Source organism: Argiope bruennichi, chromosome 5 (assembly GCF_947563725.1).
Source record: "Argiope bruennichi chromosome 5, qqArgBrue1.1, whole genome shotgun sequence".
NCBI lineage: Eukaryota > Metazoa > Arthropoda > Arachnida > Araneae > Araneidae > Argiope > Argiope bruennichi.
The window spans coordinates 91,611,676-91,635,758 of NC_079155.1; the positions used below are offsets into that span (position 1 = coordinate 91,611,676).

Genomic DNA, 24,083 nt, shown 5'->3' on the forward strand with positions numbered 1-24,083 from the left:
TCTATGTTTCTATAATGTATTCGGAAACACAATGTTAGAAAATATTTGAAAGGGATATTTAACAATGCAACAAAAATCATGTATTTTACATTGTTTGAATATTTTAAAGTTATATTATGGGATGATGTTTTTTAACTGTACAATAGTGTATATATACATACAAAACTATTAAAATTTTATATATAAAGTTATACAAAAGTTTGGATGAATAGTTTCAAAATCAATAAATGAAAAATATTAATAAAATAATTTGAATTTGGCTGAAAAAAAAAAGGATTTTAAATTTCTATCAATTGATCTATTTGTTTAATAAAATTGTTTAAACAAATTTTGATCTGTAATTAAAAAAATTTGTCGCATGTAGAAATGAGAAAATATGGTATTTCATAATTCGATAATTTTGTAGTATTTAGCTGCTTCTTTGATAAGAAAGCAAATCTTATACATATTCAAATACTACTTAATACTTCTTTAATGGTTGGTTCATTGTTGCCCTCGTCATTTTTTCACATTATTAACATTAAATATCTCTCAATCTCCAGATGCACATAAGTGTTTTAAAGTAATTGCTTACAATTATATAAAATTATGATTGCCAGGCGATACTATATACTACTTCAAGCATTTTTAAAAAAGTAACGATATAACCAAAACTCTAAATTTTCAAAAATATTATCAAAAGTATTATTTTAATTGCCTCACAAAGTTAAATTAATAAAAATATTAATTTTAATTCAGGCTATTGCGTTATTTGGGTTATTATAATTAAAAAATCCACCTGGCGATTTTGCACCAAGGTACGTTTTATTACGTCATTGTGCAATACCTAATAAAACAATATTATAAATTCTGTATTCATAGATAGTTAGCATATCGGTCAACATTAATAAATGTCGAAATTATTATATTTTTTTTTATTTTATTGTACAATGTGATAAGTTATTAACCTTTGTTGGTAAGAAGAAGTTCGCTTTTAGAAATAACTTTTCGTTTAGATTTCGAAAAGTTTCACTATTTTTCTTAAAAATTTATAAATATTTAGTTTTTAAAAAATAATTATTAATAGCTGACTTTCAATTTCAATACAGGAAAAATATTATAAATAGATATCTAGTAAATCATTGAAAGCGCAGTAAAATTGACCTATGCCTGAGATTATCATGTTATAAAGTTCAGAAATTATTAAACACTCTCAGTTTTTTTCTATTTTAACATTAGTAGATATGATCAGCAACCCTTATTTTGCATAAAACTCATTAACTGTTTACTTAATGTTAAAAATTCTTTGTTGATAAAATAAATCAAACTAAAAATGTCGTAAATGCTTACGAAGTTAATAAGTTGCCTTTAAAAGTAGTGACTTTTGTAAATATTTCTTTGATTCACTTGGATAGCAAATCATATAGTTTCGAACAAAAAAATGTTTCTTTTTATTTTATATTATGTTATGAACCAAAAAGTATAAAGGTTTTATTTAACTAAAACTGGAATAGAATTAGATTTAATAATTGCATACTATTTCATTTGGAATAAAATTCCTTCAGTGATACTACATTACCATAATTTACCAATTTTGTTCAAAGTTTCGCTATTCCAATGGATATGACTCCAATTAACTAAACCATAACCATAAATCCCCAGTTCGAGACATAAGGTAAATGGCAAATGATTGAAACGAGAGATTCGATAAGAAAATATCGCATGATTAATACGAGATACCTAGATAGATGCCAACTCAATTCCTACGCCCTAAAAGTATATTATAAATAATCAGTAGCAATTATACTTAATATTTAATAATACTGTTTTGTATTACACAATACTTTATAACTTTATTCTATACGGTATAATATTATACATCACTGAACAGCACGTTGATTAATATTATACAGCACGCTGAACATAAGAATACTCAATTTAATGAAGAAAATATTTTATAATATCATAAAATCCTTAGATTTTACATCGTTTCAATGTTAGGGAAATATTATAGAAAATTGCTTTTCCAGATTTTAAGTTATTGTATGATTTGGGATATGTCACAGATAAAATAATGGATATTATGGCCATCAGAGTCCCAAAATTTAGAGAATAGTGCCTGTCATCTGAAATCTAGCGTAAATTAGACCTTGTCGTGATGCGTCATCACATCCGTTTTCCTTCAGTTTAAAATTTCGAAAAATTGACTTGAAATTTGTATGAATTGTTTGCACACATTACTTCAATGGAATCAAAGCAGAAAAATTAAAAAATTCGAATAATGGTATCCAAAGATAAAAATAAAGAAAATAAAAATAAAAATCTGAATTATTTAATTCCTTTTGAAGTGATCAGTCATTACGTTAAATATCGGATCTTATAAAAATAATATAAATTGCTTTGAATCGAGAACATTCTCATAAAAAAAGTATAAATATTTAACTACCATATAAAATTTTGTTTTAGGAAAGATTAAAAAATAATTTGAATCTAATGATAACAGGTAATTATTTCTCTCATTTCTAGATGGGAGCAAAAAACGGAAAGAAAAAAAGACGGAGAAATAAAAGAAAAGAAACGCCCAGAACTTTCTAGCTCTAGTTGGACAGTTATACGAATTTCATAATCGATATGAGATGAATTCTATTACAGGTTAAACACGGCAAAGGGGGCGCTGCTAAGTGTAAACATTATGAACTAAGGTGTTTGTATCGAATACTCCGCGTGTGGCTTGGTGTGCTGTTCTGTTGTTTAAATTTGCTGACCTCTGATCTTCTATTATTGTTGTTACTTTTCTTTTGCATCTGATATATTAGCATATATTTTGCTTGTGGATCATCTTATATACGATGGGCTGTGAAGAAGATGTTTTTAAAATTGCCAAAAAGCTTGATAAAATGATTGCAAATGGCGCTCTTGTAAGTAATGTTGTTTTATGATAACACTGCATTGCTATAAAATCTGTTTTCATGTATTTTGTAATTCTTCATGTAAATATATAAGCATTTGTATTTTTCGATGTTATTTGGCTAAATGTGGATTCACTGTGAAGGGAAATGTACAATATGTTCTCTGGTGATTAGTTGTAGTAATTAAGGCAATTTACCGGTAATGAAACGAAATATCATTTCTTATGAAACTGGGCAAAAATCACATTTAGTTATTAATTCAGTTACACAATTTGAGTTGCATTCAGTTATTCAAACTAAGAAATATTTCCTGTATTTACTTTTAGCGAAATACTGCTTTTCCCGCCTATGTTATCAAGGTAGCCATCAATGATTTTGTGAAATATGATGCATCTTTTTGCGTTAGATAACTTTCCGTTAGTGCTTTTCTCCCAATATGTAAAAGTTTATTACCTTTGCAACATTTTGAAATTTGTGTAGTTGAAGTTTTGTTTCCGTCAATTTACGTATGTTTAATCACGTGTGTTTAGAAGAAAAAGAAACTAATTTGACATATAGTTTTGACACTAAAAAAAACAAAGAAAATTCTTTCTGCTTTGGAAACGTGATATGTAAATGGGCGAAAATAATTTAAATTATAATCAGAGCAATGAATGCAATGTTGGAAAATAATTTTTTTTATTGCTTTGCTTTGATCAATATGCATTGTAATTAGCTATATATTTTTTATTATATTTTAAAATTGCGAAGATAAAACTATCCGATAAAAGATTCCAACTTTTTAAAATCGCATTTTTTTTATATATTTTCAAAAATCTTTTTTTCTATAACTAATTTTAGTGTGAATATTAAAATTGCATTGGGTGAATGAAAATATTTTTAATCAAAATCTTGGTTATTAAAAATTAAAACTTTTCATTTTGGTTTAAAATATTATTTATCAAAATTTATTTAAATCACTGGAAAAAGAAACTTAAAACATAAATTTTTTTAATATTCATATTTGTTTTTTTTCTTTAGTTATCTTTAAAAGTTAAAATTTAGCCTATTTAATATATATATATATATATATATGGAAATTTTAAATTGAATGAAATTCAAATGTAATCATTTGATTTTTTTCATCTTTTCTTTTACAATAGATAAGTTAATGATTAATATGTGTGAAATTATTTTGTTTTTAGATACTCATATATATATATATGTCTTGGTGAAAGGGATAAGTACAAACTTTGCACAGTTTTGTACTTCATGATATTTAACAAAATGATTCTTGTTTTATTAATATATTAAACATTGGGCCTTGTAAATGATACTAAAATCTAAAATATCCTGGTTCTCAGGATTTCAATCTGGAAGGAAGAGCAGAACATATTCAATCGGGTTCAAATAAATCCAATCTTATGTATATTAAAATAGTTAAATAATGGGGAGAAAATTAACACATGAAAACAGTATAAAAGCATAATATATTTTCTTAATCTTTTTATTACTTATTTTCTTCATTTATTGATCCATATTATTTATTTGCTATACATATTTAAAACTTTCGATTCTAGAGGTTTCTTAGAAGATGTTTAGAGAACTCATCACTAACTTATTGTATTGTGATTGTTTGAAATGTTTTCTATAATTTCATGTTAGAGTGTCTTTTTCCTTTTATCCAGATTTTACTCATGCGAAAAATTACTTTTTAGTTTACATGCATTAAAAAAATTCTTTAGTTTTTAAAAATCAATTTTTAAATTGTGGTTCACAGTGATATTTGCTATAGTGGTCTCTAAGATGACTATGTTTTGCATATAATAGAAGTTTGGTTGCAGGATTTTCAGAAACTAATTTATAAAATATATTTTAGCAAAGAAGTAATTTTTTTTCACTGAAACTGTTTTCACATAAACTGAAGTTTTGAAAAATATTAAACAACATATTTATGAGTTGGAAGTGAAACCAAAAATTGAGTTGCCTTGTCCTCTGCAAGAATTAACAAATACAAATGTTTCATTTGTTGATTAATGGTTTTAGAAAACTGAATTCATTTGTTGTTGCTATTCTTATATTGCTAAACGATGTGCTTGTTTAGATGGCTGTCATCTTTTTAACAATATAGCTGATGAGATTGTCACTTATAAAAATTATTGTAATAAAAATGTGACACGCATTGGTAGATTATTTAAGAAATAATAATTATATTAAAAATAAATATTTTCAGTACTTTTTATTTGTAAGTATATAATAACATTATAGTTTTAGTTTCTTTGCAATGAGGTATTCTTTCTATACTGAACTCAGAATTACAGATGGCAGTAGATGATTATATATACTGAAAGTATTCAATGCATTATTTCAAAGGATATAAAAAAAAGTAATAGTTTGTTTGGTAAAATCCTAACTTAGTGTGCTCCTTATTTTGCCAAGGATGCCAACAGTAAAAAGTCACCAATTATGGTATAAGACCATATAAACAGTACTGTGAAACAGTTACCCATAATTAATATTAAAATTATGGTATTTATTTTTATATAAGACCATTTTTTTCTAAACTTTAATCAGTCACAATTGCTGAATCCCCTTTGAATTCTGAAATAAAGAACTTTTGCAAACTGGCTAAGCCATTATATACTTTAGATAATAAAATTGAAACATGTGATGCCTTTGGCATCTAAAGAAGGCACTGGGCAGATTATTTTTAACTTTAAAAAAAAAAAATTACTTGACTTTTCTGGAAGTGTGAACTTTACTACCTCATTAAACTGAGAGATTTTGAGAATAACAAGAACAGCGCAAGAAGAAATGAAGGTGGCGATGCTTTTCTTAAGAAGAAGTCTGATGGAATAAATATACTTGCTCAATTCAATGACTTTTTTTTAAGTGGGGACCTATTTCCATAAAGGGGGGGGGGATCATACAAAAACAAAACAGACTTTTTTATTGAAGTGAACATTGTTCTGTCGAGCACCACATATATTTCGAAATGTAGACATTAAATTTTCAACTACAATATCCCTCATAATTTTTCTGATTATCCCAAATTACAACTACAGTATCAGACATTGGATTATTGAAAACACACAGATTTATTGAATAATTACAGAAAACCCACGAAAAAAAATCTCGATGAATTCTATGAGAATGTTAAAGTAAAAAACTGAAATAAAGACAAAAAAATTTAAAATGTTCGAGCAGATGTTTCTGATTTCTATTCTGACAAAATTATGGTAACATCTATCATTATGTGATAGTTTGTATGACCGATTAAATGTTAAAAAAAATATGGCTGATGTGTAATTTAGTGATAATTTTGCTACCATAGTGTTTGTTTTATGTTTAGCAAATGGATTTTATGAAATGTTAATGATGCCTTTATGTAAAATTATTTCATTTTGATAGAAACCTCATTTACTCTGATTTTATTATCTTTCCTATTGAAGCATTATATATAAAAAGATTTCTTGTTAGATAAATGTAATTGTAATAATATTGCAAGCTAAAGAGCTACCTTTCCCAAAATGAGGCCTGTGCAAGATAGTTCTAGGTAATAAATATAAGTTGAAGATTCAGAAGAATAAATATCATGAGGAGAAAGATTTAATTTGAATAGGATTGGTGATTCGATATTATTTTAAAAGTTTGCATTTCTGATTTGTCTCAGTGTTTGGCATTTAATGAAAAGGAATCTAAACAATTTAATTTTTTAGTACTTGAATTAGTTTTGCTGAATATACGTTCATAAATATTTTAGTTCTCAATTATTGTAGGCTATTCAGTGTGAATAACCTTAACCTGGAGATTCACTAGCACTCTCAAATTTGTTGCCAGTGTGTAAAATCTGTTGGAATAAATAAAGCATAGATAAGAAGTTTGGATATAAAAACCATGCTATAGCCTGTATATTTACTGTAGGCGGTTCACGGTCACATTTTCTACCGTGTTACTGGTACCAGACAACGAATAACGAGGTAGAAAATGTGACCTTGAACGCCTATAGAAAATACCCAGACTATAATATTCTTTAAAGTCATTTTTAACTCCGATTTAGCTTGGGTGCTCTAAGATTGCGGAATAAGAGGCAGTGGACTTGGGTGTAGTTGGAGGGGGGGAGGGATATTCTATGTACCCATGTTTAATGCCATTGTTAACCCTGCAGCTGCAATTTCCGCAAAATTGGCAATCAGTCTTTTTTTTTTTTTTTTTTTTTGTTGCATCCCACATTTTTTAAAAATAGGTGGTTTTTCAAAAATAGTTGTTATATTTAGTTTGAAAATTATAGCCTATTCTTATTGACACAATATGCGTTTCATTGATAAAAGTTTAATGAAATCGATGAATTTTCTAACATGCAGAAATTTTAACAAAGGTTTAAGTAAAATATTTTATTGAATTGTTGAAATAGATTGATTTAATTATCTAATATTTATGTAAAAATATAGAATATAGCTTGTGTTTTTAAGCATTACTGTTTTAGTTTTGTGTTAAAAATAATTAACTGAGCCATTTTTTAGAAAATAACTGAAAATGTGTGCACAGTACTTCCAAAAAAAAAAAAAAAAAAAAAAAAAAAAACCTTATTAATGAAATATTTTTAAAAACATGGAAATACAAAAAAGAAAAAAAATTGAAATATGCTACTAGCTTAATTTACTTACTTAAATTTAGTGTAATATTTTAGAAAATATGAAATGCATTTTATTATATCAAGCTTTTCATAAAATGCTTGCATTTTTTATTCTCAATTTCACATTTGATATTTATTGTTTTTGCTTGCCTCTATGGGAAATAATGCTTTCTATGGATTAAATTAGATATCACTAAAAACTGCTGCAAAAGATAATTTTGTGATTAGATACTTTTTTTTAAATTATTACTTTTTCAAAGATTTTGCAGTTATTTTCTAATAATCTTTTTATTAAATATTTTTATACAATATACGTGTTTAAACAACTGATATTATTAGTCATTTTGGTTAATAAACTATAATACTAAATTTTAAAAAAAACGTTTCTGTGAATTATTGGATGTTTTTTCAGATACCAACATGTTGATCAACATATTCCACATCTTTATTGATAATTATTTTTGGTTGGAAAACAAGGATTTGTTCTTTGATACTAATTAAGTATTTACCCAATTGAATTGTTTTTTAAAAATTCCTTGCTGTTGGCAAAGTTTTTGTTCTTGAATTTCATAGTTAATTTTATATATATATATATATATATATATATATATATGGGTCATTTTCAAAATTCGGTGCCATTTGGAAATTGAAAAGACAAAAATAAAAAAAAATTTAATTAGTAAATTTTTTTTTAATATTATTAAACAGACATTATTTCTGTATATTATTTGAATATTTTTGATACATTTTTTTCTTTTGTATATTTTTAATTGATGTTTTTTTGGTCAGATATGATTAAAATTGTCATGTCTGTTACCGGACATTTTTCTTGTAATTTTAGTATTTAAGTTCAGTGTACAATAATGTAAAGCTATATTTAATATAACTATAGAGTCATTTTACCCATATAATAAAGACTTTTGAATAAAAAAATATTTCTTATGGTATTTTTATATTTTTGTTTGTCATGTCTGTTACTAATATAGAATTCTTACAAGGATTTTTTTAATATAAAATACTATAAAAAAACAATTAATGCAAAATGTTTGTCATTCTTATATATACTAGGCAGAGTCAATTAATATGTAACTCTAATTGTAGCAATATTATGTCAATTTAAACTTTTTAAGGAAAATTTTGAAATGGTAACAGACATGACACAAAGTAACAGACGTGACACTGAGTAACAGACATGACATAAATTCAGGAGCCAAATTTTGATGTAAAGCTTGAAAGATAGAATTAAGCTAAAATGTGTTTCTCTTTTAGTACATAACTTTTTACTATAAAATTAAAAAAAATATGTATATATTATTTGAAATTCACAGATACAGAATTGGAACATGTGTACACATTTTATTTTTTAGTATTTTCTTGAGTTACAATGCTATTTATTCAACATCATATTTGGAGAGATCCACATCAAATATTATAATTGGCGAAAAGAGCATCCAGTTAGATTTGGATTTGGAAGTTTCATTACAATATCCTCTGCTTCAATATTATATTCTTTATCATCCTCTCAGGAGAACTTTGCATGATTCCTGACTTTTTTTAAATACTTAACTGTAAAATTGTTGTCCTGGATGTTGATTATTTCTGACACGAAATATTTTATCGATCGTTTACCCTCCAATTTTACAAGTACGAATCTTCCTTCTTGAATATCTTGTTGAAAATTGTTGGATAAAGGAGAAGAAAAAGATTTACAATTATTTTCTGCGTTATTTATTGTCATGGCTGTGCTTTCTTGTTCATTTTCTTTTAATGTAAATACATTAACTGTAAAACAGTCACAGACATTTTTCTGTCTGCAGAAACAGCTTAAATCCCTAAAAAACATTGAGTCATTCCCAAAAGAAAAAATTTGATGTACGCTCATCGTTCCTTTTAAAACCGGAATATCAGATGGAATTATTTTTTTAAACATTTCTACATCTGTTTCACAGATATAATGAAGCTGAATGTTTCTTTTATTTATTAAAACATTAAACAGTTTTTGCATCGGGTATATCTGTCCCCTGTGCAACTATTTTGTCAGCAGCTCTCTTAATGGCTACCCCTATTCCATCAGCAGCACCCTTGCCGTGACCAGCCTCAAAAAAAGACCATGATCCATACTTATAACCATTATTTGCTATATGCTCATTCAAAAGGAAGAAATTTTTCTTCTGCCGATATTGCTTGGTAGGGCCATCAGAAAAAAAGTGGATAATTTCAACTTCGGGGGAAATTCTCTTAAGCTCGTTGAATATTGGCTGAAGGTGAGCCCAAATTGCTGCAGGACCATGGTCGTAACATTCGGAAACTGTGCAGAATGAAATTGGTTCATGCTGGTTTCTTAGATATAAAACGCCAGTATGCAGAGTTGCCTGCTTTCTCGATCCCCCGAAATTAAATGCCTGCACTTCTGTAGCATGTTTGCACACGTAATTTTCGGAAATAAAGTTTAATAAAGCAAATGATTTGATAACATTGCAAACATTAATCAATTCAGTAAATACAATGTGATAATAAAAAACAAAGAAGATAAGAGAAAAATGAAAAACAAACATGCACTTTTAAAAAGTAAGAACTGACATTTATTCCCTCCTCCCCCACCCTTAAAAAATTCTTCCTAAAATATTAACTAAAATTTAAACAAAACAAACCCAAAAATTGAACCATATTTCAAATCTTGAAACATGTCAAGTCTGTTACCAAGATTGTAACAGACTTGACATGTCTGTTACTATATAGAGTAACAGACATGACCAGTAACAGACATGACATTTCAAAGTACAAAAATTAAGGAAACTAAATATTTCCATAAAAACATGAAAATAAATTTTAATTAAAATTAAAAACCTAAAAATATAAATTAATCAGTTGAATAAATTAATAAATAAATATAGTTTATACAAAATATTAAGGTAACAGAAATGACATGCAATAAAAATACTTAACACAAAAAGGCTTCAGCTTCTTCAATCAAACATCAAACATTCAAGATGGCTGCTTGTATTTCTTTATTAGAACATGTTTCACTGGTATACAAGTGTTGTCATTTCAAAATTTCAATCTTGTTGCTTAAAATGTTGAAAATATTGTATGGTAACAGACATGACTTAATGTCTGGACAGCTGTATTTAATTGGTAAAAATCATCTATTCTTCTTAAAAGGTTATTAAAACCTTCTTTATAACATAATTAAAAGTATATTTCACAATAAAAAAATATGTCAGAATAAAAATTTTAATTTTTGGAAAGTAATGCAGCAAAAAACATTTTGAGTTTTATGATTTGGACAGCTGAATGTTTGTTTCCTCTCAACTTCTTTATTATAAAAAAAAAATAAAAAATCAGATGAATTATTTTAATTTTATTGTTTCTTCACTGGAAATTGCCTGCTAAAAAGCATGGTAAAAAGAAAAATCATTTAAACTTTATAACATCTTGTAAAAAAAATGTGTTTCAGATGGACAACAAATGGCACCGAATTTTGAAAATGACCCATATATATATATATATATATATATATATATATATATATTTATTTATTTTACTTATTTAATCAATAGCCAAAAATAAATAAATCTCTTTAGCCTTATTCTAATTTCTTTTGAGATTTTCGAGAGCATCTAACCATTTTATTATTTCATTATAGTGACACAGACATGAAAACCATGTTTTATCATTGTTACTTATAACTCCGAAAAATTATTAAAAGTTACCATATGATTTGAGGAATAATTATTAATAAATAATATATAAATACCAATTGTGAAAGATTTATCAATCTTTGATGTTGTTTTACCCTTTATAGAGAAAAGAATTTTAATAATTTTTTTTACTCAATTTATATTTATAGTTTACTTAGACTTTATAACTTGCTTCTAAGAATGGTAACTGTAATAATACACAGTCATTTCATCAATGGAAAAATGTATTTGTAAAACTTCCTGTTACTGATTTTTTTTAGTAAATCGAATAAGAGCTCAATTTGTAAAGATTTATCTGCATATTATTTTTGATGAAAGATTTACTGCAGTGTTTGAGTACTTTTCATTTGTCAGGATTATGACTCTTTTTGTTTTTCACTAAATTACGTTAGTTCTAAATTATCACAATTCAATAATCTGTTTCACTTGATAATATGCAATGTTCTGGAAATATCAGAAATCTTAGAAATTAATCTTATTATATTATCATTTAATAAAGAGTAATCTGTATTTTTTTACTTCAACAACATATCTAAGCATTTCATTTAGAATATGCTAATATATTTAATTTCATGTTTAATTTCTGTTACATCTAAAACTGTAGTGCTTGAAAAATCACAAAATTAAAAGCAATAGCTGCATTAAAAATTTAAAAATGTTCATGATAATGCCATCTGCCTTCATTGCAAGCCAACGATGTGCTTCGTGCACGGTGTTGGGGTGGAGTACCGTATTAAATGCCTTCATTGCAAAGAGAGATACTTAAAAACAAAAACATAAAGTATCCTTTTTTCTTTTTTTTTAACTGTCGAGCATTTTATAAATGTTTCTTAAAATTCTTTACCACCTATATTTTGCTTCATTTTGTGATTCAGCAACAACATACTAAAAGAATAAATGAATAATTTCGAATTTTGATGATTTGCAGAAGATTGTCGAATTGAATGCTTATCATAATGTTATCTATTTTAGTTTAGAGAGAAAAACATTCTAATAATGAGGACACTTTTTTTCTTCTTCCCATATTATATGGTAGCAATAAGCACTGAAGGAAGAAAAAAAAAAAAATGTGGAACAATATTTTTAACAGAAAAATGAGGAAAATTTCTTGTATGATTGGCTGGTATGCAAGAATTACTCCGACATATTTAATTCCTCAAATATATAATTATTTACATCATATAATTTTCAGGTTATAAAAAGCTTTTAAGCTGAATACATTTATTGTATTCAATCAAAACACTAAATTCTTAAGAATATTGAATCCATGAATGCTTCAGAGAATATGTATGTAAACATAAAATATCTGCTTTTGAACTCGTCATTTAAAATTTAAAGAGCTATTTCCACTACTAAGAAGATTAAGGCTACTTGCATATTAACTGTAAGCTGTTGGCAATCTTTAATATTAAGTGCATACCAAGGAGGAATATTAGTTACGAAAGAGCTTATTAATATACAGTCTTTGGTGATTAATTGCTGCATGTGGTTAATACACTACTACTTTTATCTTGTGATTAATTTACAAGATTCTTTGAATTAATTATAGCCTTTTACTGCAGCATTGTGTATCAGATTGATTTCATTATTACTTTACATTAAAACTGAAAACACGATCTCTACAATTTGACCAAGCTAATTGCAAACATTATATATTTAATAATTTTGCTTTTGTTATTTCTAAATTATGACTATTGATAATATTTTTATTAATGTTTGTGGAGCATTTTTAACAGGAATAACAAATATTAAAGCATAGAGTATTGTCTTTTTGAAGAAACATTACATTTTATAAAAATTCCTTCAAATCAATTGAATATCATTTATATTTTGTTTGATTTTTTTAATTAATCAACAGTACATTGAAAGAATAAATTAATTATTTAGAACTTTGAATTAGGCTTTTTTTTTTTTTTTAAATCTGTGAAAAGTTATTAATGGGATCTTCATTCCTCTTTTGTAGGAGAAACACATGCAACTATAATTAATCATATTTGAATAATTTGTCTTTGGGATTTGGAAAGATGGAAATATCAATCTTTTTTCCTATTTAACTGAAAAGGGTGATCAACAGCCAAAGAAATTTCTATTTATTTCAAAGAATTTTGTCTCAGAAAACTAAGTTTTCATTCCAAAAATTCATTAGTTGACTTTTACTTGTATAATATCAAATAGCGATTCTGAGAAAATAATTAGATTTTTTCAACTTTATGAATTTTATATCATTTATGGGCTTCTTATTTTAATATTATATGATTGTCAGTAAAACTGTTTGTTCGTAATTATGAACTGTAGAAATTAATTAAATTATATTTCTTACAGGAGCAAGCTTTGGATTTATTAAAGGCTTTGCGAGATTTACCGATAACATTGGATATACTCCAAGTAAGAATACTAAATTCCTTGATTTTCACAGCCTAAATTTTATTATACCCTTTACTATTTTTTCTTTGTGACATAACAATGGTGTTCCTCCTCCTTTTAGAAAACAAGAATTGGCATGACTGTCAATTCTTTGAGAAAATCTTCAACTGATGATGAAGTCATAACTTTAGCCAAGAGTTTAATTAAGGCTTGGAAGAAACTACTCCCAGGTATTTTTATGTTAATAATTAAAAGAAAAGAAGTTATACTTTAGGTGAAATTTAAAAACCTTTTTGTAATTTAAAATTATCTACTGTTGATTTTTTTTTATATATATATTTAGAATTAACTTTTGGTTAATAAGTAGAAAATTATTTAAAAAATATTTAATGAATTACATGAATAAATGTTATATAGGTTACATTCTTAATGATTAAACTGTGTCCTTAGTAGAATAGATTTAAAAAAATTAAGCTTAATATTGTTTATTTTAAATACGTAGTTTGAATTTTTCTTAAGATGTATAAATTATCCTTATTCCTGAATTTCCTTTCTCTTCTTCTTTTTTAAAAAGAATAATATGTACAGTACATGGGAAATATATTTTGCACTTAGAGGTTCAGAATATATGAATAAGAATATATTTTAAATGGTATAGCTAGGTTTAGAGGTCAGCATTTCGATTACAGCATAGATGGTATGAAATTAAAGTTTTAGTGGAATTAATTAACCTACTAAAGGACTAAACTGGCTTTTCTATTTATTGAATTCTACAACTGACTATCCATATTATAACTTTTAACTTGTAACTTTTCTTAAACATTCTCTGGATGAAATACTTTTAAGATCTGATCAAATATAAAAAAGTTTTTCACTCTCTTTAAAGGGTGATTTTTTAGAGTTTTTAATTTATTGAATGAAAATAATTAGCCATTTCTAAAGTTAATTCAAAATGTTTTTTAAATGATAGTTTGAAAAACTGGAATAAAAAAAAAATGCTTTTTTTTTTTTTTTTTTTTTTTTAATATGTAGATTCTGAATTTACTCGGGAGAAATGTGATTTCCCAGAATATGAGTAGACTTCAATGTTATGGCAAAATTCTTTCAAAAGGAATTTACATTAAATTTTAACTTTGAATTATTTTGACCAAATCTGCTAAACAAAGGGGTACTAAAAATTGTATGAAAAACAAAATGTCATCTATCAATGGTGGCTATGTATAGAATGTTGTATCTGCATATAAGCTCTTTAGAATATTTAAATGTCTTCAGACTTTCATATATGTGTGTCAGCTTGTGGATATGGAAAATGAGTCAGTTAACCGTCGAGTATGTGATTGGTTGATATATCAGCATATATTAGTTTATTATCAGCATAATATATATAAAAAAGATTGACAACAATTTTTTTTTAATTGTTTCCTTAATCTATTGATTTGTATCCATAATGAATCCTTGCTTCATATTTAAAAAATCAAGATTAATAAAATCTTTAATAATTCTCCTTACAATTTTCTGTAATTGACTGTTTTAAAATCTCAGTAAATTTGAAGAAAGGTTCTTGGATGATAGCATCATCAGCTAACATTGTGATTGGGCAATTTGGCGACAACTCAATTTTTCTAATAATTTTACCTGCTATGACTAACCTTAAGATTGATTCTTGAATGTTCTTAGAATGATAGAAACCTATATTGTTTTTTACTATTGGCAATCCTTCTATTCCTAGGAAAATTTATAGCTATATATTGCAAATATAATCATACTTTATCCTCTTGTAAATGTTATTTAAACATTCTGTAGAGTTAACTGCATCTGTTATATCCAAAGAAATTGCAGTGATATTATTTATTTATTTTCTTTACATTTATTAATACATTCTTTAAAATAGTTTTTTTTTTTTAAGTATTGTTATATTTCCTAAAACTAACTGTTGTTTATGAATTTTTCCTTTAGTTTTTGATTTAAGTATTAGTCTACATGCAGTCGATTTATCAAGAACCGTAACTGAGCTGGCAGTAATTCAATCAGTCTATATGCTGATGGAGGATTTGTCTTTTCCATTTTTATTTTTAAAAAAGATATTTCTTTCTCAATTAATGGCCTTAAAAAAGAAGTGAACAGAGTTTTTAACATTCTGACGTTTTTATAGACAGCAATTTAGAATATAGATGGCTGTCTATGATTTGAATCCATCAGTTTTCAATCTGTCTTACAATAGATTATGAATATATGGTCTGTGGTTCTACCAGAAGAAAGCACCTTACAAAAATTTGGTCTCTTTACATTATGTAGTTATTATGTAGACTGTAGGACTTCACTAGTTAAACACGTACATGCAAGCCTGCTCAAGATATGAGATAATAGATATTATCTCTCTGAATTATTTTTTAAAGATTGCATCATATTTACTTCATTTATTATTTATTCCATCTATTTTCTAACTTCACAAACCTTCTCCTTTCATTTACAAAAAGCAACAAAAACATGCCACTATTCTTCAGCAAAACTTTTTTTAAAAATTTTAATTTCAATTACTTGTTTATCATTCCATAATCTACAAACATTTTTCTTCCATGAAAAGATGATAGTTTTTATTTCCTAAATCTATGCAAATGTCTCTAAATCTGACACTGTAGTTATAATCTCCAAAGACTTACTTCTGAATACTGATTTCATTATCCTAGCATTGTCCCTCATTACACTGATAAATCCAAATTTACTATCCAAACATATCCCCCCCCCTCTCTAAGTAACATGCTATTTTAAGCTTTATTCATTGTGCTTAATTTTTACTACAGAAATCAATTCTGCCTTGATACTATTGGAAAAGATGTGAAAGATACCTTCTAAATGTTGTCATATGTATTGACTTTTTGAGTGTTTTACAATCATTGAGATCGATGTATTATCACACCCTTGCATAGATTTTAGCTGGTTTGATTTTTTATGATAAACTTTACACTTAAAGATTTACTATTGTATCTTGCTTTATTCTAGCAAATGTTGGTGAAATTAGGAATAAGCAGATTAATATAATGAGAATTTAAATAGTTTCTATCCCTGGTTGCAGCCATATCTGCAAGTGATCTTAAAATAAACTAACACAGAAGATAAAAAATATTTTCTTTCTAAATTGGCCTACACAAGGGAATATTGAAAAGCATAATAAACTTCATGCTGTTAACCTGATATAAATGGTTAGAATTCTTTTACTGTGGAGGAAAATATTATTATTTTAATACATTTGCTTATTAACCATATGCCATTTGCACATCAGTATTTATTATTAAGAAAACTGATTGTACCTCACATGTCTTTCAAAATCTGATAATGTTTATTCTTCATTTCACACACTATTAGCATTTATTTCTGACAACTTCAGGTATACTGTTTGCTCTAATCATTAAAAATCACATGTAATATTGTTTTTTTTTTAATCAATTGAATTTCATTTTCTGATTTGAATCAGTTTTGCATTTGTTTAATATTATACTTAAAAATTAATATTTCTTCTATCTTGCATTCATTTAAATTTTATTTTAGACTATTTGAGATTTGATATTTAGTGGTGCAATATAATCAATGAATGACTCTTGGGCAAATAAACTAAAACTCAACCTAATTTATGCTAAATATCCATCTGGATTCCACTTTTAATATATCAGCACTTGCATTTCTTTTCTTGATCAAATTCAATATTTTTATTTCAGAGACTCCAAATTCAAAAGGTGATGGTAATGGGAATGGTAAGGATTCTAAAGGAGAAAATTCCAATGGCAGCACAACATCCAAAGAATTTTCCAAAGGTGATGGATCTAAAGATTCATCATCCAAAAAGGATTCTTCATCCAAACTTTCAGCTCCAAAACAAACTTCATTTCCTGCTGATACTACAAATGCTGTGAGACTGAAGTGTAGAGAATTGATATCATCTTCATTAAAATTGGATCGTAAGTTTTGTTTGAATATATTTAAAAAATAATAATAATAATTTGTTTTTATTAATTAGATTAGATAATTTTTAAGAATTTGAAATTTCCTAGCTTCTGGAATATATATAAGCAACGTTTGTTGTTAAAACATATTAATGAAAATTCATCTTAATATATTAAAGAAATCTTGTTTTAAATACAGAAAAGTTGCTATGGCAAACAGTTTCGGTTTTTCCCCCCCTATTTTTCTGATGGAATTAGTTATCATTCTCATGAAGGTAGCTTGCTTAAAATCAGGCTTATTATGCGCATTGCAGTTTTGCATTTAGATAAAAATTATATTTTTCTTTCAGAAGTCGAGGATGATTTTCAAAATCCTGATGAACTTGGAGCTAAAATTGAAGATTATATCCTTTTGGGAAAAATGAACATGTAATCACTTTATGAAACTTATTGAAATTTGAATGTTTAAATTGTTATTTAATAAGTCCTTCAATTGAAGTATGTTTATTGGCCTATATTTTATATATTATTATGTTGTAATTTTCATTTAATGCTTAATATCTGTGACTGGCGATAAACAGTTGTATTTTTATTAAACATTACCTTAACATTACTACGTATATTTGAAGAATTTGGTGATACAAATATGAAGTACAAAAACAGAGTCCGCAGCAGGGTTGCTAATTTAAAGGATACTAAAAATCCTGAACTTCGGATTAATGTTCTGAAAGGTATTATCCCACCTGAGAAGATTGCCGTTATGACTGCTGATGTGAGTATTATTGTAATCTTCTGTAATCAGATTTCATTCTCTTTTTAATGTAATTTTATTTTGACTTTATGATTGTTTAATTATGCCTTGTGTTTAATGTCATTATTTCAGAAAAGAAGAAAACTGCAATTTTTGAAATGATTTACATACATTAACTATGACATATGTATTTAAAAAAATTTATAAACAGTTCTGTTTTATTTTGTTACCAATTTATCACTACTCTGAATGTTTGTACTTAAATATTTTTAAAGGAAATGGCAAGTGATGAAATGAAAGGACTGAGACAGAAATTTACCAAGGAAGCTATTAATGATCATCAGATGGCCGTCACAGGAGGAACGAAAACGGATTTACTCAAATGTGGAAAGTGCAAAAAGAGTAATTGTACATACAATCAAGTAAGTTTTCTTTTTAAATATTTATATTGTTCAAAATTATTAATCATATTTTAAAAATTCTTTCAAGTTTCTGGTTTGATTTATTCTGAAACACGCAAGAACTATTTTAGGAATATTTCGTAAAACCAGATTCATTATTTCTGCTTGATAATGTATTAAGCCATCGCAGATTTATGTTGCTCATTTGTTAGCTTTAAGGTTAAAAAAATGTGTTGAAAATTTTATAGTAATTTGAATGTATTTTTAATACAGGTACAAACTAGGAGTGCTGATGAACCTATGACTACCTTTGTGTTTTGTAATGAGTGTGGGCATAGGTGGAAAGTAAGTTTACTTTTGTTTTTCTGTCATTTCAGTCTTGCAATTTCCATCATTTTCTCCAATTTTTCTTTTACATTGACTCGGTTTTTGGCTGTAAACTGCTAAACCTAGGCAATCAGAACCTAATGCTGCAGGCAGGAAAAATAATTCTTGCTATCACTTGTTATTAAATAAAGAGTTATTAAATCTACACTTAATAATATGCATCTTCTTTCAAAACTAGAATTGTTTCTAGTTCATAGAACTGAATTTATCTTTGAATAGTTAGAATGAGATTTTTTTCTTTAATTTTTGGGTTTTACTTGCCCCTTCCCCCATTCTAATTATCAGCTGATAAAAAAAAAATGTTAGAATATGTGTGCAAAACTTACTTTTATATACAGATTTACTTGCTTAATTAACATAACTTGTTTCTGAAGGTAACAACACACAATGCCTAACACTTGTTCAATGAATTGAAGCAGTTTTTTTCTATGAGATTAATATCAGATAGAATAATGCAGCCCATTAAAAAAAAATACACAAATAAATCTAATAAATATATATATTTTTTTTTACAAAACATGTCTAAAAACATTTGTTTTTCTGTTTCTTATTTACCTTCTCATTATACAGTGCAACAATGTTTTATGCTTCCAAAATCCCCTTAATCACAGTGACATGTTGTTGCTCTGCTGAGGCTATTATCATCTGTCCTGAAGAAATTTTCAGTATTTCTTGCTGTAATGCATATTACATTTCTTTAGTAGCCTGTTCCTAGCTATGTTGGTATTTGTGCTCATATATTATTGAAATACTTCTCCCTAGTTTTGCCATATGAAAACCATAATGTTTATTGAAAAACCTCTTTTTTTTTTTTTTTGATGAATTGATGAATTATATTTTTTAAAGTTCCTTTTTTAATTTGAAAGAAAAAAATTATCAATAAATAAGCATTAAATACAAATGATTGTTGAGATACAAGCAGGATTCTGTATGTGACTTAATTATATCTTCTGATTACTTGTTATTTAAAACATTGCTTTTTTATGTATCTACAATTTTTTTTAATGTAATGTTAGTTTTCATTGCCATAGATTGTCTATTCCTATTAGCTTTGTGGACTTCTGAAAAATGTAGTCAATAATTTCTTATTAAACTGCATATCTAATTTCATTTAGTCCTCATTTAAAAATAATAAAAATAAATTGAATAATTAATATAGCATTCTTTATTTATCGTTTGATCCTTGCCATTAATATATGCCCCTTTTCATGTGACATTCTTAATATGTTCAGAAGAAGAAATAACTTAAAATACCATTTCAAAATATTAATTCAATCATCTACCATTTCTTCATTACATTTTTAAGTAGCATTGCAATAAAAAAAAAACAAAAAAACTTAAGCATTTTTTTTTGGAAAACTTTTTTTTTTAAATATTTCTAAAACACTTATATTAAATAAATAATATTTATACTATATCATGTAATTGATTAGCATGTGTAAGTTGTGATTTAAAAACCTCAAAAATTAAATGCCCTCTTTTTTTTTTATTGCAGTTTTGTTAAAATACTCATCCAAAAGTGGCATTTTGAACCTGTGACTACAACACTGGAATCAAAATGTATTCTGTATTCGATGTAAATAGACTTGATGTGACCACCAAACTGACCTCACATTGTTATAAAATGCATTCTCATCATCATTTTTATCGCAAAACTGACATTTCTACTCTGTTTTCTTGTTTTTTTTTTTTTGCAATTTTGGAACTGTGCATTGTTGTAGAGTGGTTAAGTTCTTGTTTTATTATATAATTGAACTATATTTCTTATTATCTAGCAGTTGTTGACTTAAACTTGGGATGCAAGCTTTATAAGTATTAAACTGCAACATTTCCGCTGCTTTCTTTTTTTAAAAATTTGAATCCTTTTTTTATTTTCCCTCACTTTTTTTACAAAGAATTTTAAATTCCCTTTATTTATTATATATTCTTGTGATGTTCCAAGTAGTTGTTTGTTAATATTTTTATTTTGCAGTGCTTTTTTAAAGGTGGTTGTTGTGCTAGCACTTGAAATATTTATGCTTTTGGTGATATGAATAACAGCGATATCGCCAGCATATTATAGTAAAGGTAGAAGTTATTATATAGACAACTAATTTAAATAAGCTGTGAAGTATCAAAAAATTATGTAATATATTACATTAAATTAATTCTGTGTACATTATAAATTATAAATACTTCTCATATTGTAAAATAAAATTATTCTGAAATTTAAAAATTTTGCAGTAAATATTTTTTTTAAAAATTGGTTATCAGGCTATGGATCAATAATAAACATTAATAAATGAAAGGAAAGAAAAGGAAAAATTGTATTCCTCCCCTTTTTATTTAAAAGTAAACAACTGCTGTATTGTAATAAAGCAATTTAAGAGTTTTGTTAAAAGTTTGTGGAGGTAGGTTAACTATTGTAGGTATGTGGATTATAGTTTTATCCTGGAATAAATTTTTAAAAAAATCTTTTTTACAGTCGTGTTTTTTTTATTTTTTCATTTTTAAGCATGTTTCTACTAGCATTCTGTTCACATGAGGCCGTGTTATATACTTAGTATCTGTGGGTCAATTTGCAAAATTTGTGTATCTAATAGTATTCTTTTCACATTTAATTTTTTTTCAGTAATGCAACTGCTTATGATTAAAGAACAGCTTGTTTTATATTCATTTCAAATTTAAAATATACTCCTACATTATTATAATTACTTTTACATTTTTCTTTTCTAAATGTAGCAGAAATGTGCAATTCTCCTTTTCTAATTCTTGTTGTTTTCCTATTCTTGTTGATGATATTTCCATAAGGCATATTAGAATCTAAATTATCCAAACTTTAAAGGGGGGGGGGAGAATGAGAATTCCTCATTTAAAATGCACACATTCTCTGCGGTATTTTATGAATAATTGTTTTTATTATTTTTTCATAAAGGTTGAATAATTTAAATTTATTATGTAGATTAAAAAAAAAAAAGTTTTTTTTTTTTCTCTCTTCATGTGCACCTCTTTAAAAAGTAAGCTTTGATGCTTGATTTATAACTGTAAGTGATTAAATAAAAAATTTTTTAAAAAAATACTCAGTTTATAATTGGTTTGCTTAATGAAATTATCAAATTGCATTATGTCATGATCTCACAATAAATAATCAGAAAGAAAGCTTTTTGAATTGTTCATATGAAATGTGTAATAATGTGTGGAATTGGTCTGTAGAATATTTAAAATGTTTAAATAAAGGTGTTGATTTAGATTGTCTCATTTTCTGAGAATATACATAGTGTATTTTCTGTGGTTTGTATATTCCTATTATTCCGTAACCTTGATGAATAAAAAAAAAAAAAAAAAACCCCTTAAACTTTTGAAAATGTTTTTTTTTATAGATATAAAGTAGCATTAATTTCTGCAGTGTAATTTTTGTTCCTTAAATCCCTTATAGTTAAATCCGATGTTTTTTACCAATCTAAACTGGTCTTTACACCTATAAAGGCAAGGCAGCAATAATTAGCATTCCCTGTCTTAAATTAGAAAAGAAATATATTAAGTTTCATATTAATCTTTTTTTTTTTTTCTGTCAAAGCATTTTCAATTATGCTTAACTATTGTGTATGTTTGAATTTAAAAAAAAGTGAGTAATATATATATATATATATATATATATATATATATGGGTTATCGGACCCCTTAATAATAAAATATGTTTTAAAAACTTCGCAACAGTATTTTTATTTTGTGTACATTATTTCTCTGTGAATCTTTATCGAGCAGTTATAGCAAAAAGTCCACTATGGTATGAATGCTGAGTTCTTTGTTGGCTAAACTTAAATTATAATTTTTAACATTTATCCAAGTGCAACTGCTGTCATTATTAAAAAGCAAGTAACATTGAGCATCCCTTCTTCTTTCGCTAAAATCTAAAGTTCCATGTAAAAAAAAAACCAAAAAAAAAACCTGGCTGCCTTTTATATCTACCGCGGCATTTAAATTCTTTAATTAGTCTGCAATGGGAACTTCTCTATAGAGTGACGAACCCATGCCCTCTCCTGATTGGTCAATCCTCTCAGCAAGGAGAGGTGAAGAAGTTACGTCACCGTTGTGACGTTTTATCGCGCCTGAAATACGGAAAAGAAAAAGCAAATCTTCTAAATATTCAACATTTTCCATTAGTGCATGGTGAATATCGATATTTGCCAGTGTATGTGAAAAGTAAAGATATTTAGCAAATATTTAGGACATACACTAAGCGACTATGCGAATGTGGACATTACTGGTGAAAGTCGACATTCTCCAGATTTTGGTCTTTCACAGTAACATATGCATTCAGATATTTCTACTTTCATTAAGACTCCATCTTGATTTTGTAGTTTTAGGACTTATTCTTAACACTCGTGCATTTTTCTCTGCTGTCATTTGAAATGTTAGTGCAAATAATGTAACATTCGTATATATTGTCATTTAGTTTCTCTTTATCCTGTAATTTATTTATTTGGTTTATATATTTGAACACAGTGAAGCACATAATGTATTTTGATGAATGCAAGGAAGCTTTGCAATTAATTTTTACCTTTCGCGTATAAACGATACACATGAGAAGGATCTCATTTTATATCTTTATACCACAAGGAGCTATGAAAGTATGATTTTTGAATCTCCTATTTGTTTTTCAAAGACACGCCTGACCATTGATGTAAGTTTTTGTTATACCTTTTTTTCTCTGTTTTAAAAATAATAACGCTGAAATCAACGTCTGCATTACTTATTCAACAAATTATAAAGAAAAGCTATTTAACGGAAATGTCAATGAAAGCTGGCAAACGTTCTTACGAATTAATATATTGAACGAATTTTACTTTACTTTTTTTTACAAAGCTATCTAATACTAAAAAAGTTGAAAAGGAAATAACTAGATTTTAAAAAGGTGAACGAAGTGTCATCAAGTAAAAAACTCAAATACATCAGTTTTGCTCAATTGCAATCTAATTTTAATAATTAAACTCTTAGAAATTTATAATAGCGTATTTATTAATTCACGGGATCTTTCTTGGATCTTCTTTATATAGAG

The 24,083-nt window shown here is 26.5% G+C and overlaps 1 protein-coding gene across 1 annotated transcript; it reads left to right on the top strand.

Annotated features, from left to right (window-relative positions):
* Nucleotides 1-2,670: 2,670 nt before the first annotated feature.
* LOC129969443 (transcription elongation factor S-II-like) lies at nt 2,671-22,272 on the top strand. Its single transcript, XM_056084016.1, has 9 exons — nt 2,671-2,897; nt 13,527-13,589; nt 13,690-13,798; nt 17,282-17,521; nt 17,857-17,910; nt 18,124-18,278; nt 18,533-18,679; nt 18,932-19,003; nt 20,541-22,272. Exons 1-9 carry the CDS (start codon nt 2,829-2,831, stop codon nt 20,547-20,549), a joined length of 918 nt encoding a protein of 305 aa, XP_055939991.1. The 5' UTR covers nt 2,671-2,828; the 3' UTR covers nt 20,550-22,272.
* The last annotated feature ends 1,811 nt before the right edge of the window (nt 22,273-24,083 follow it).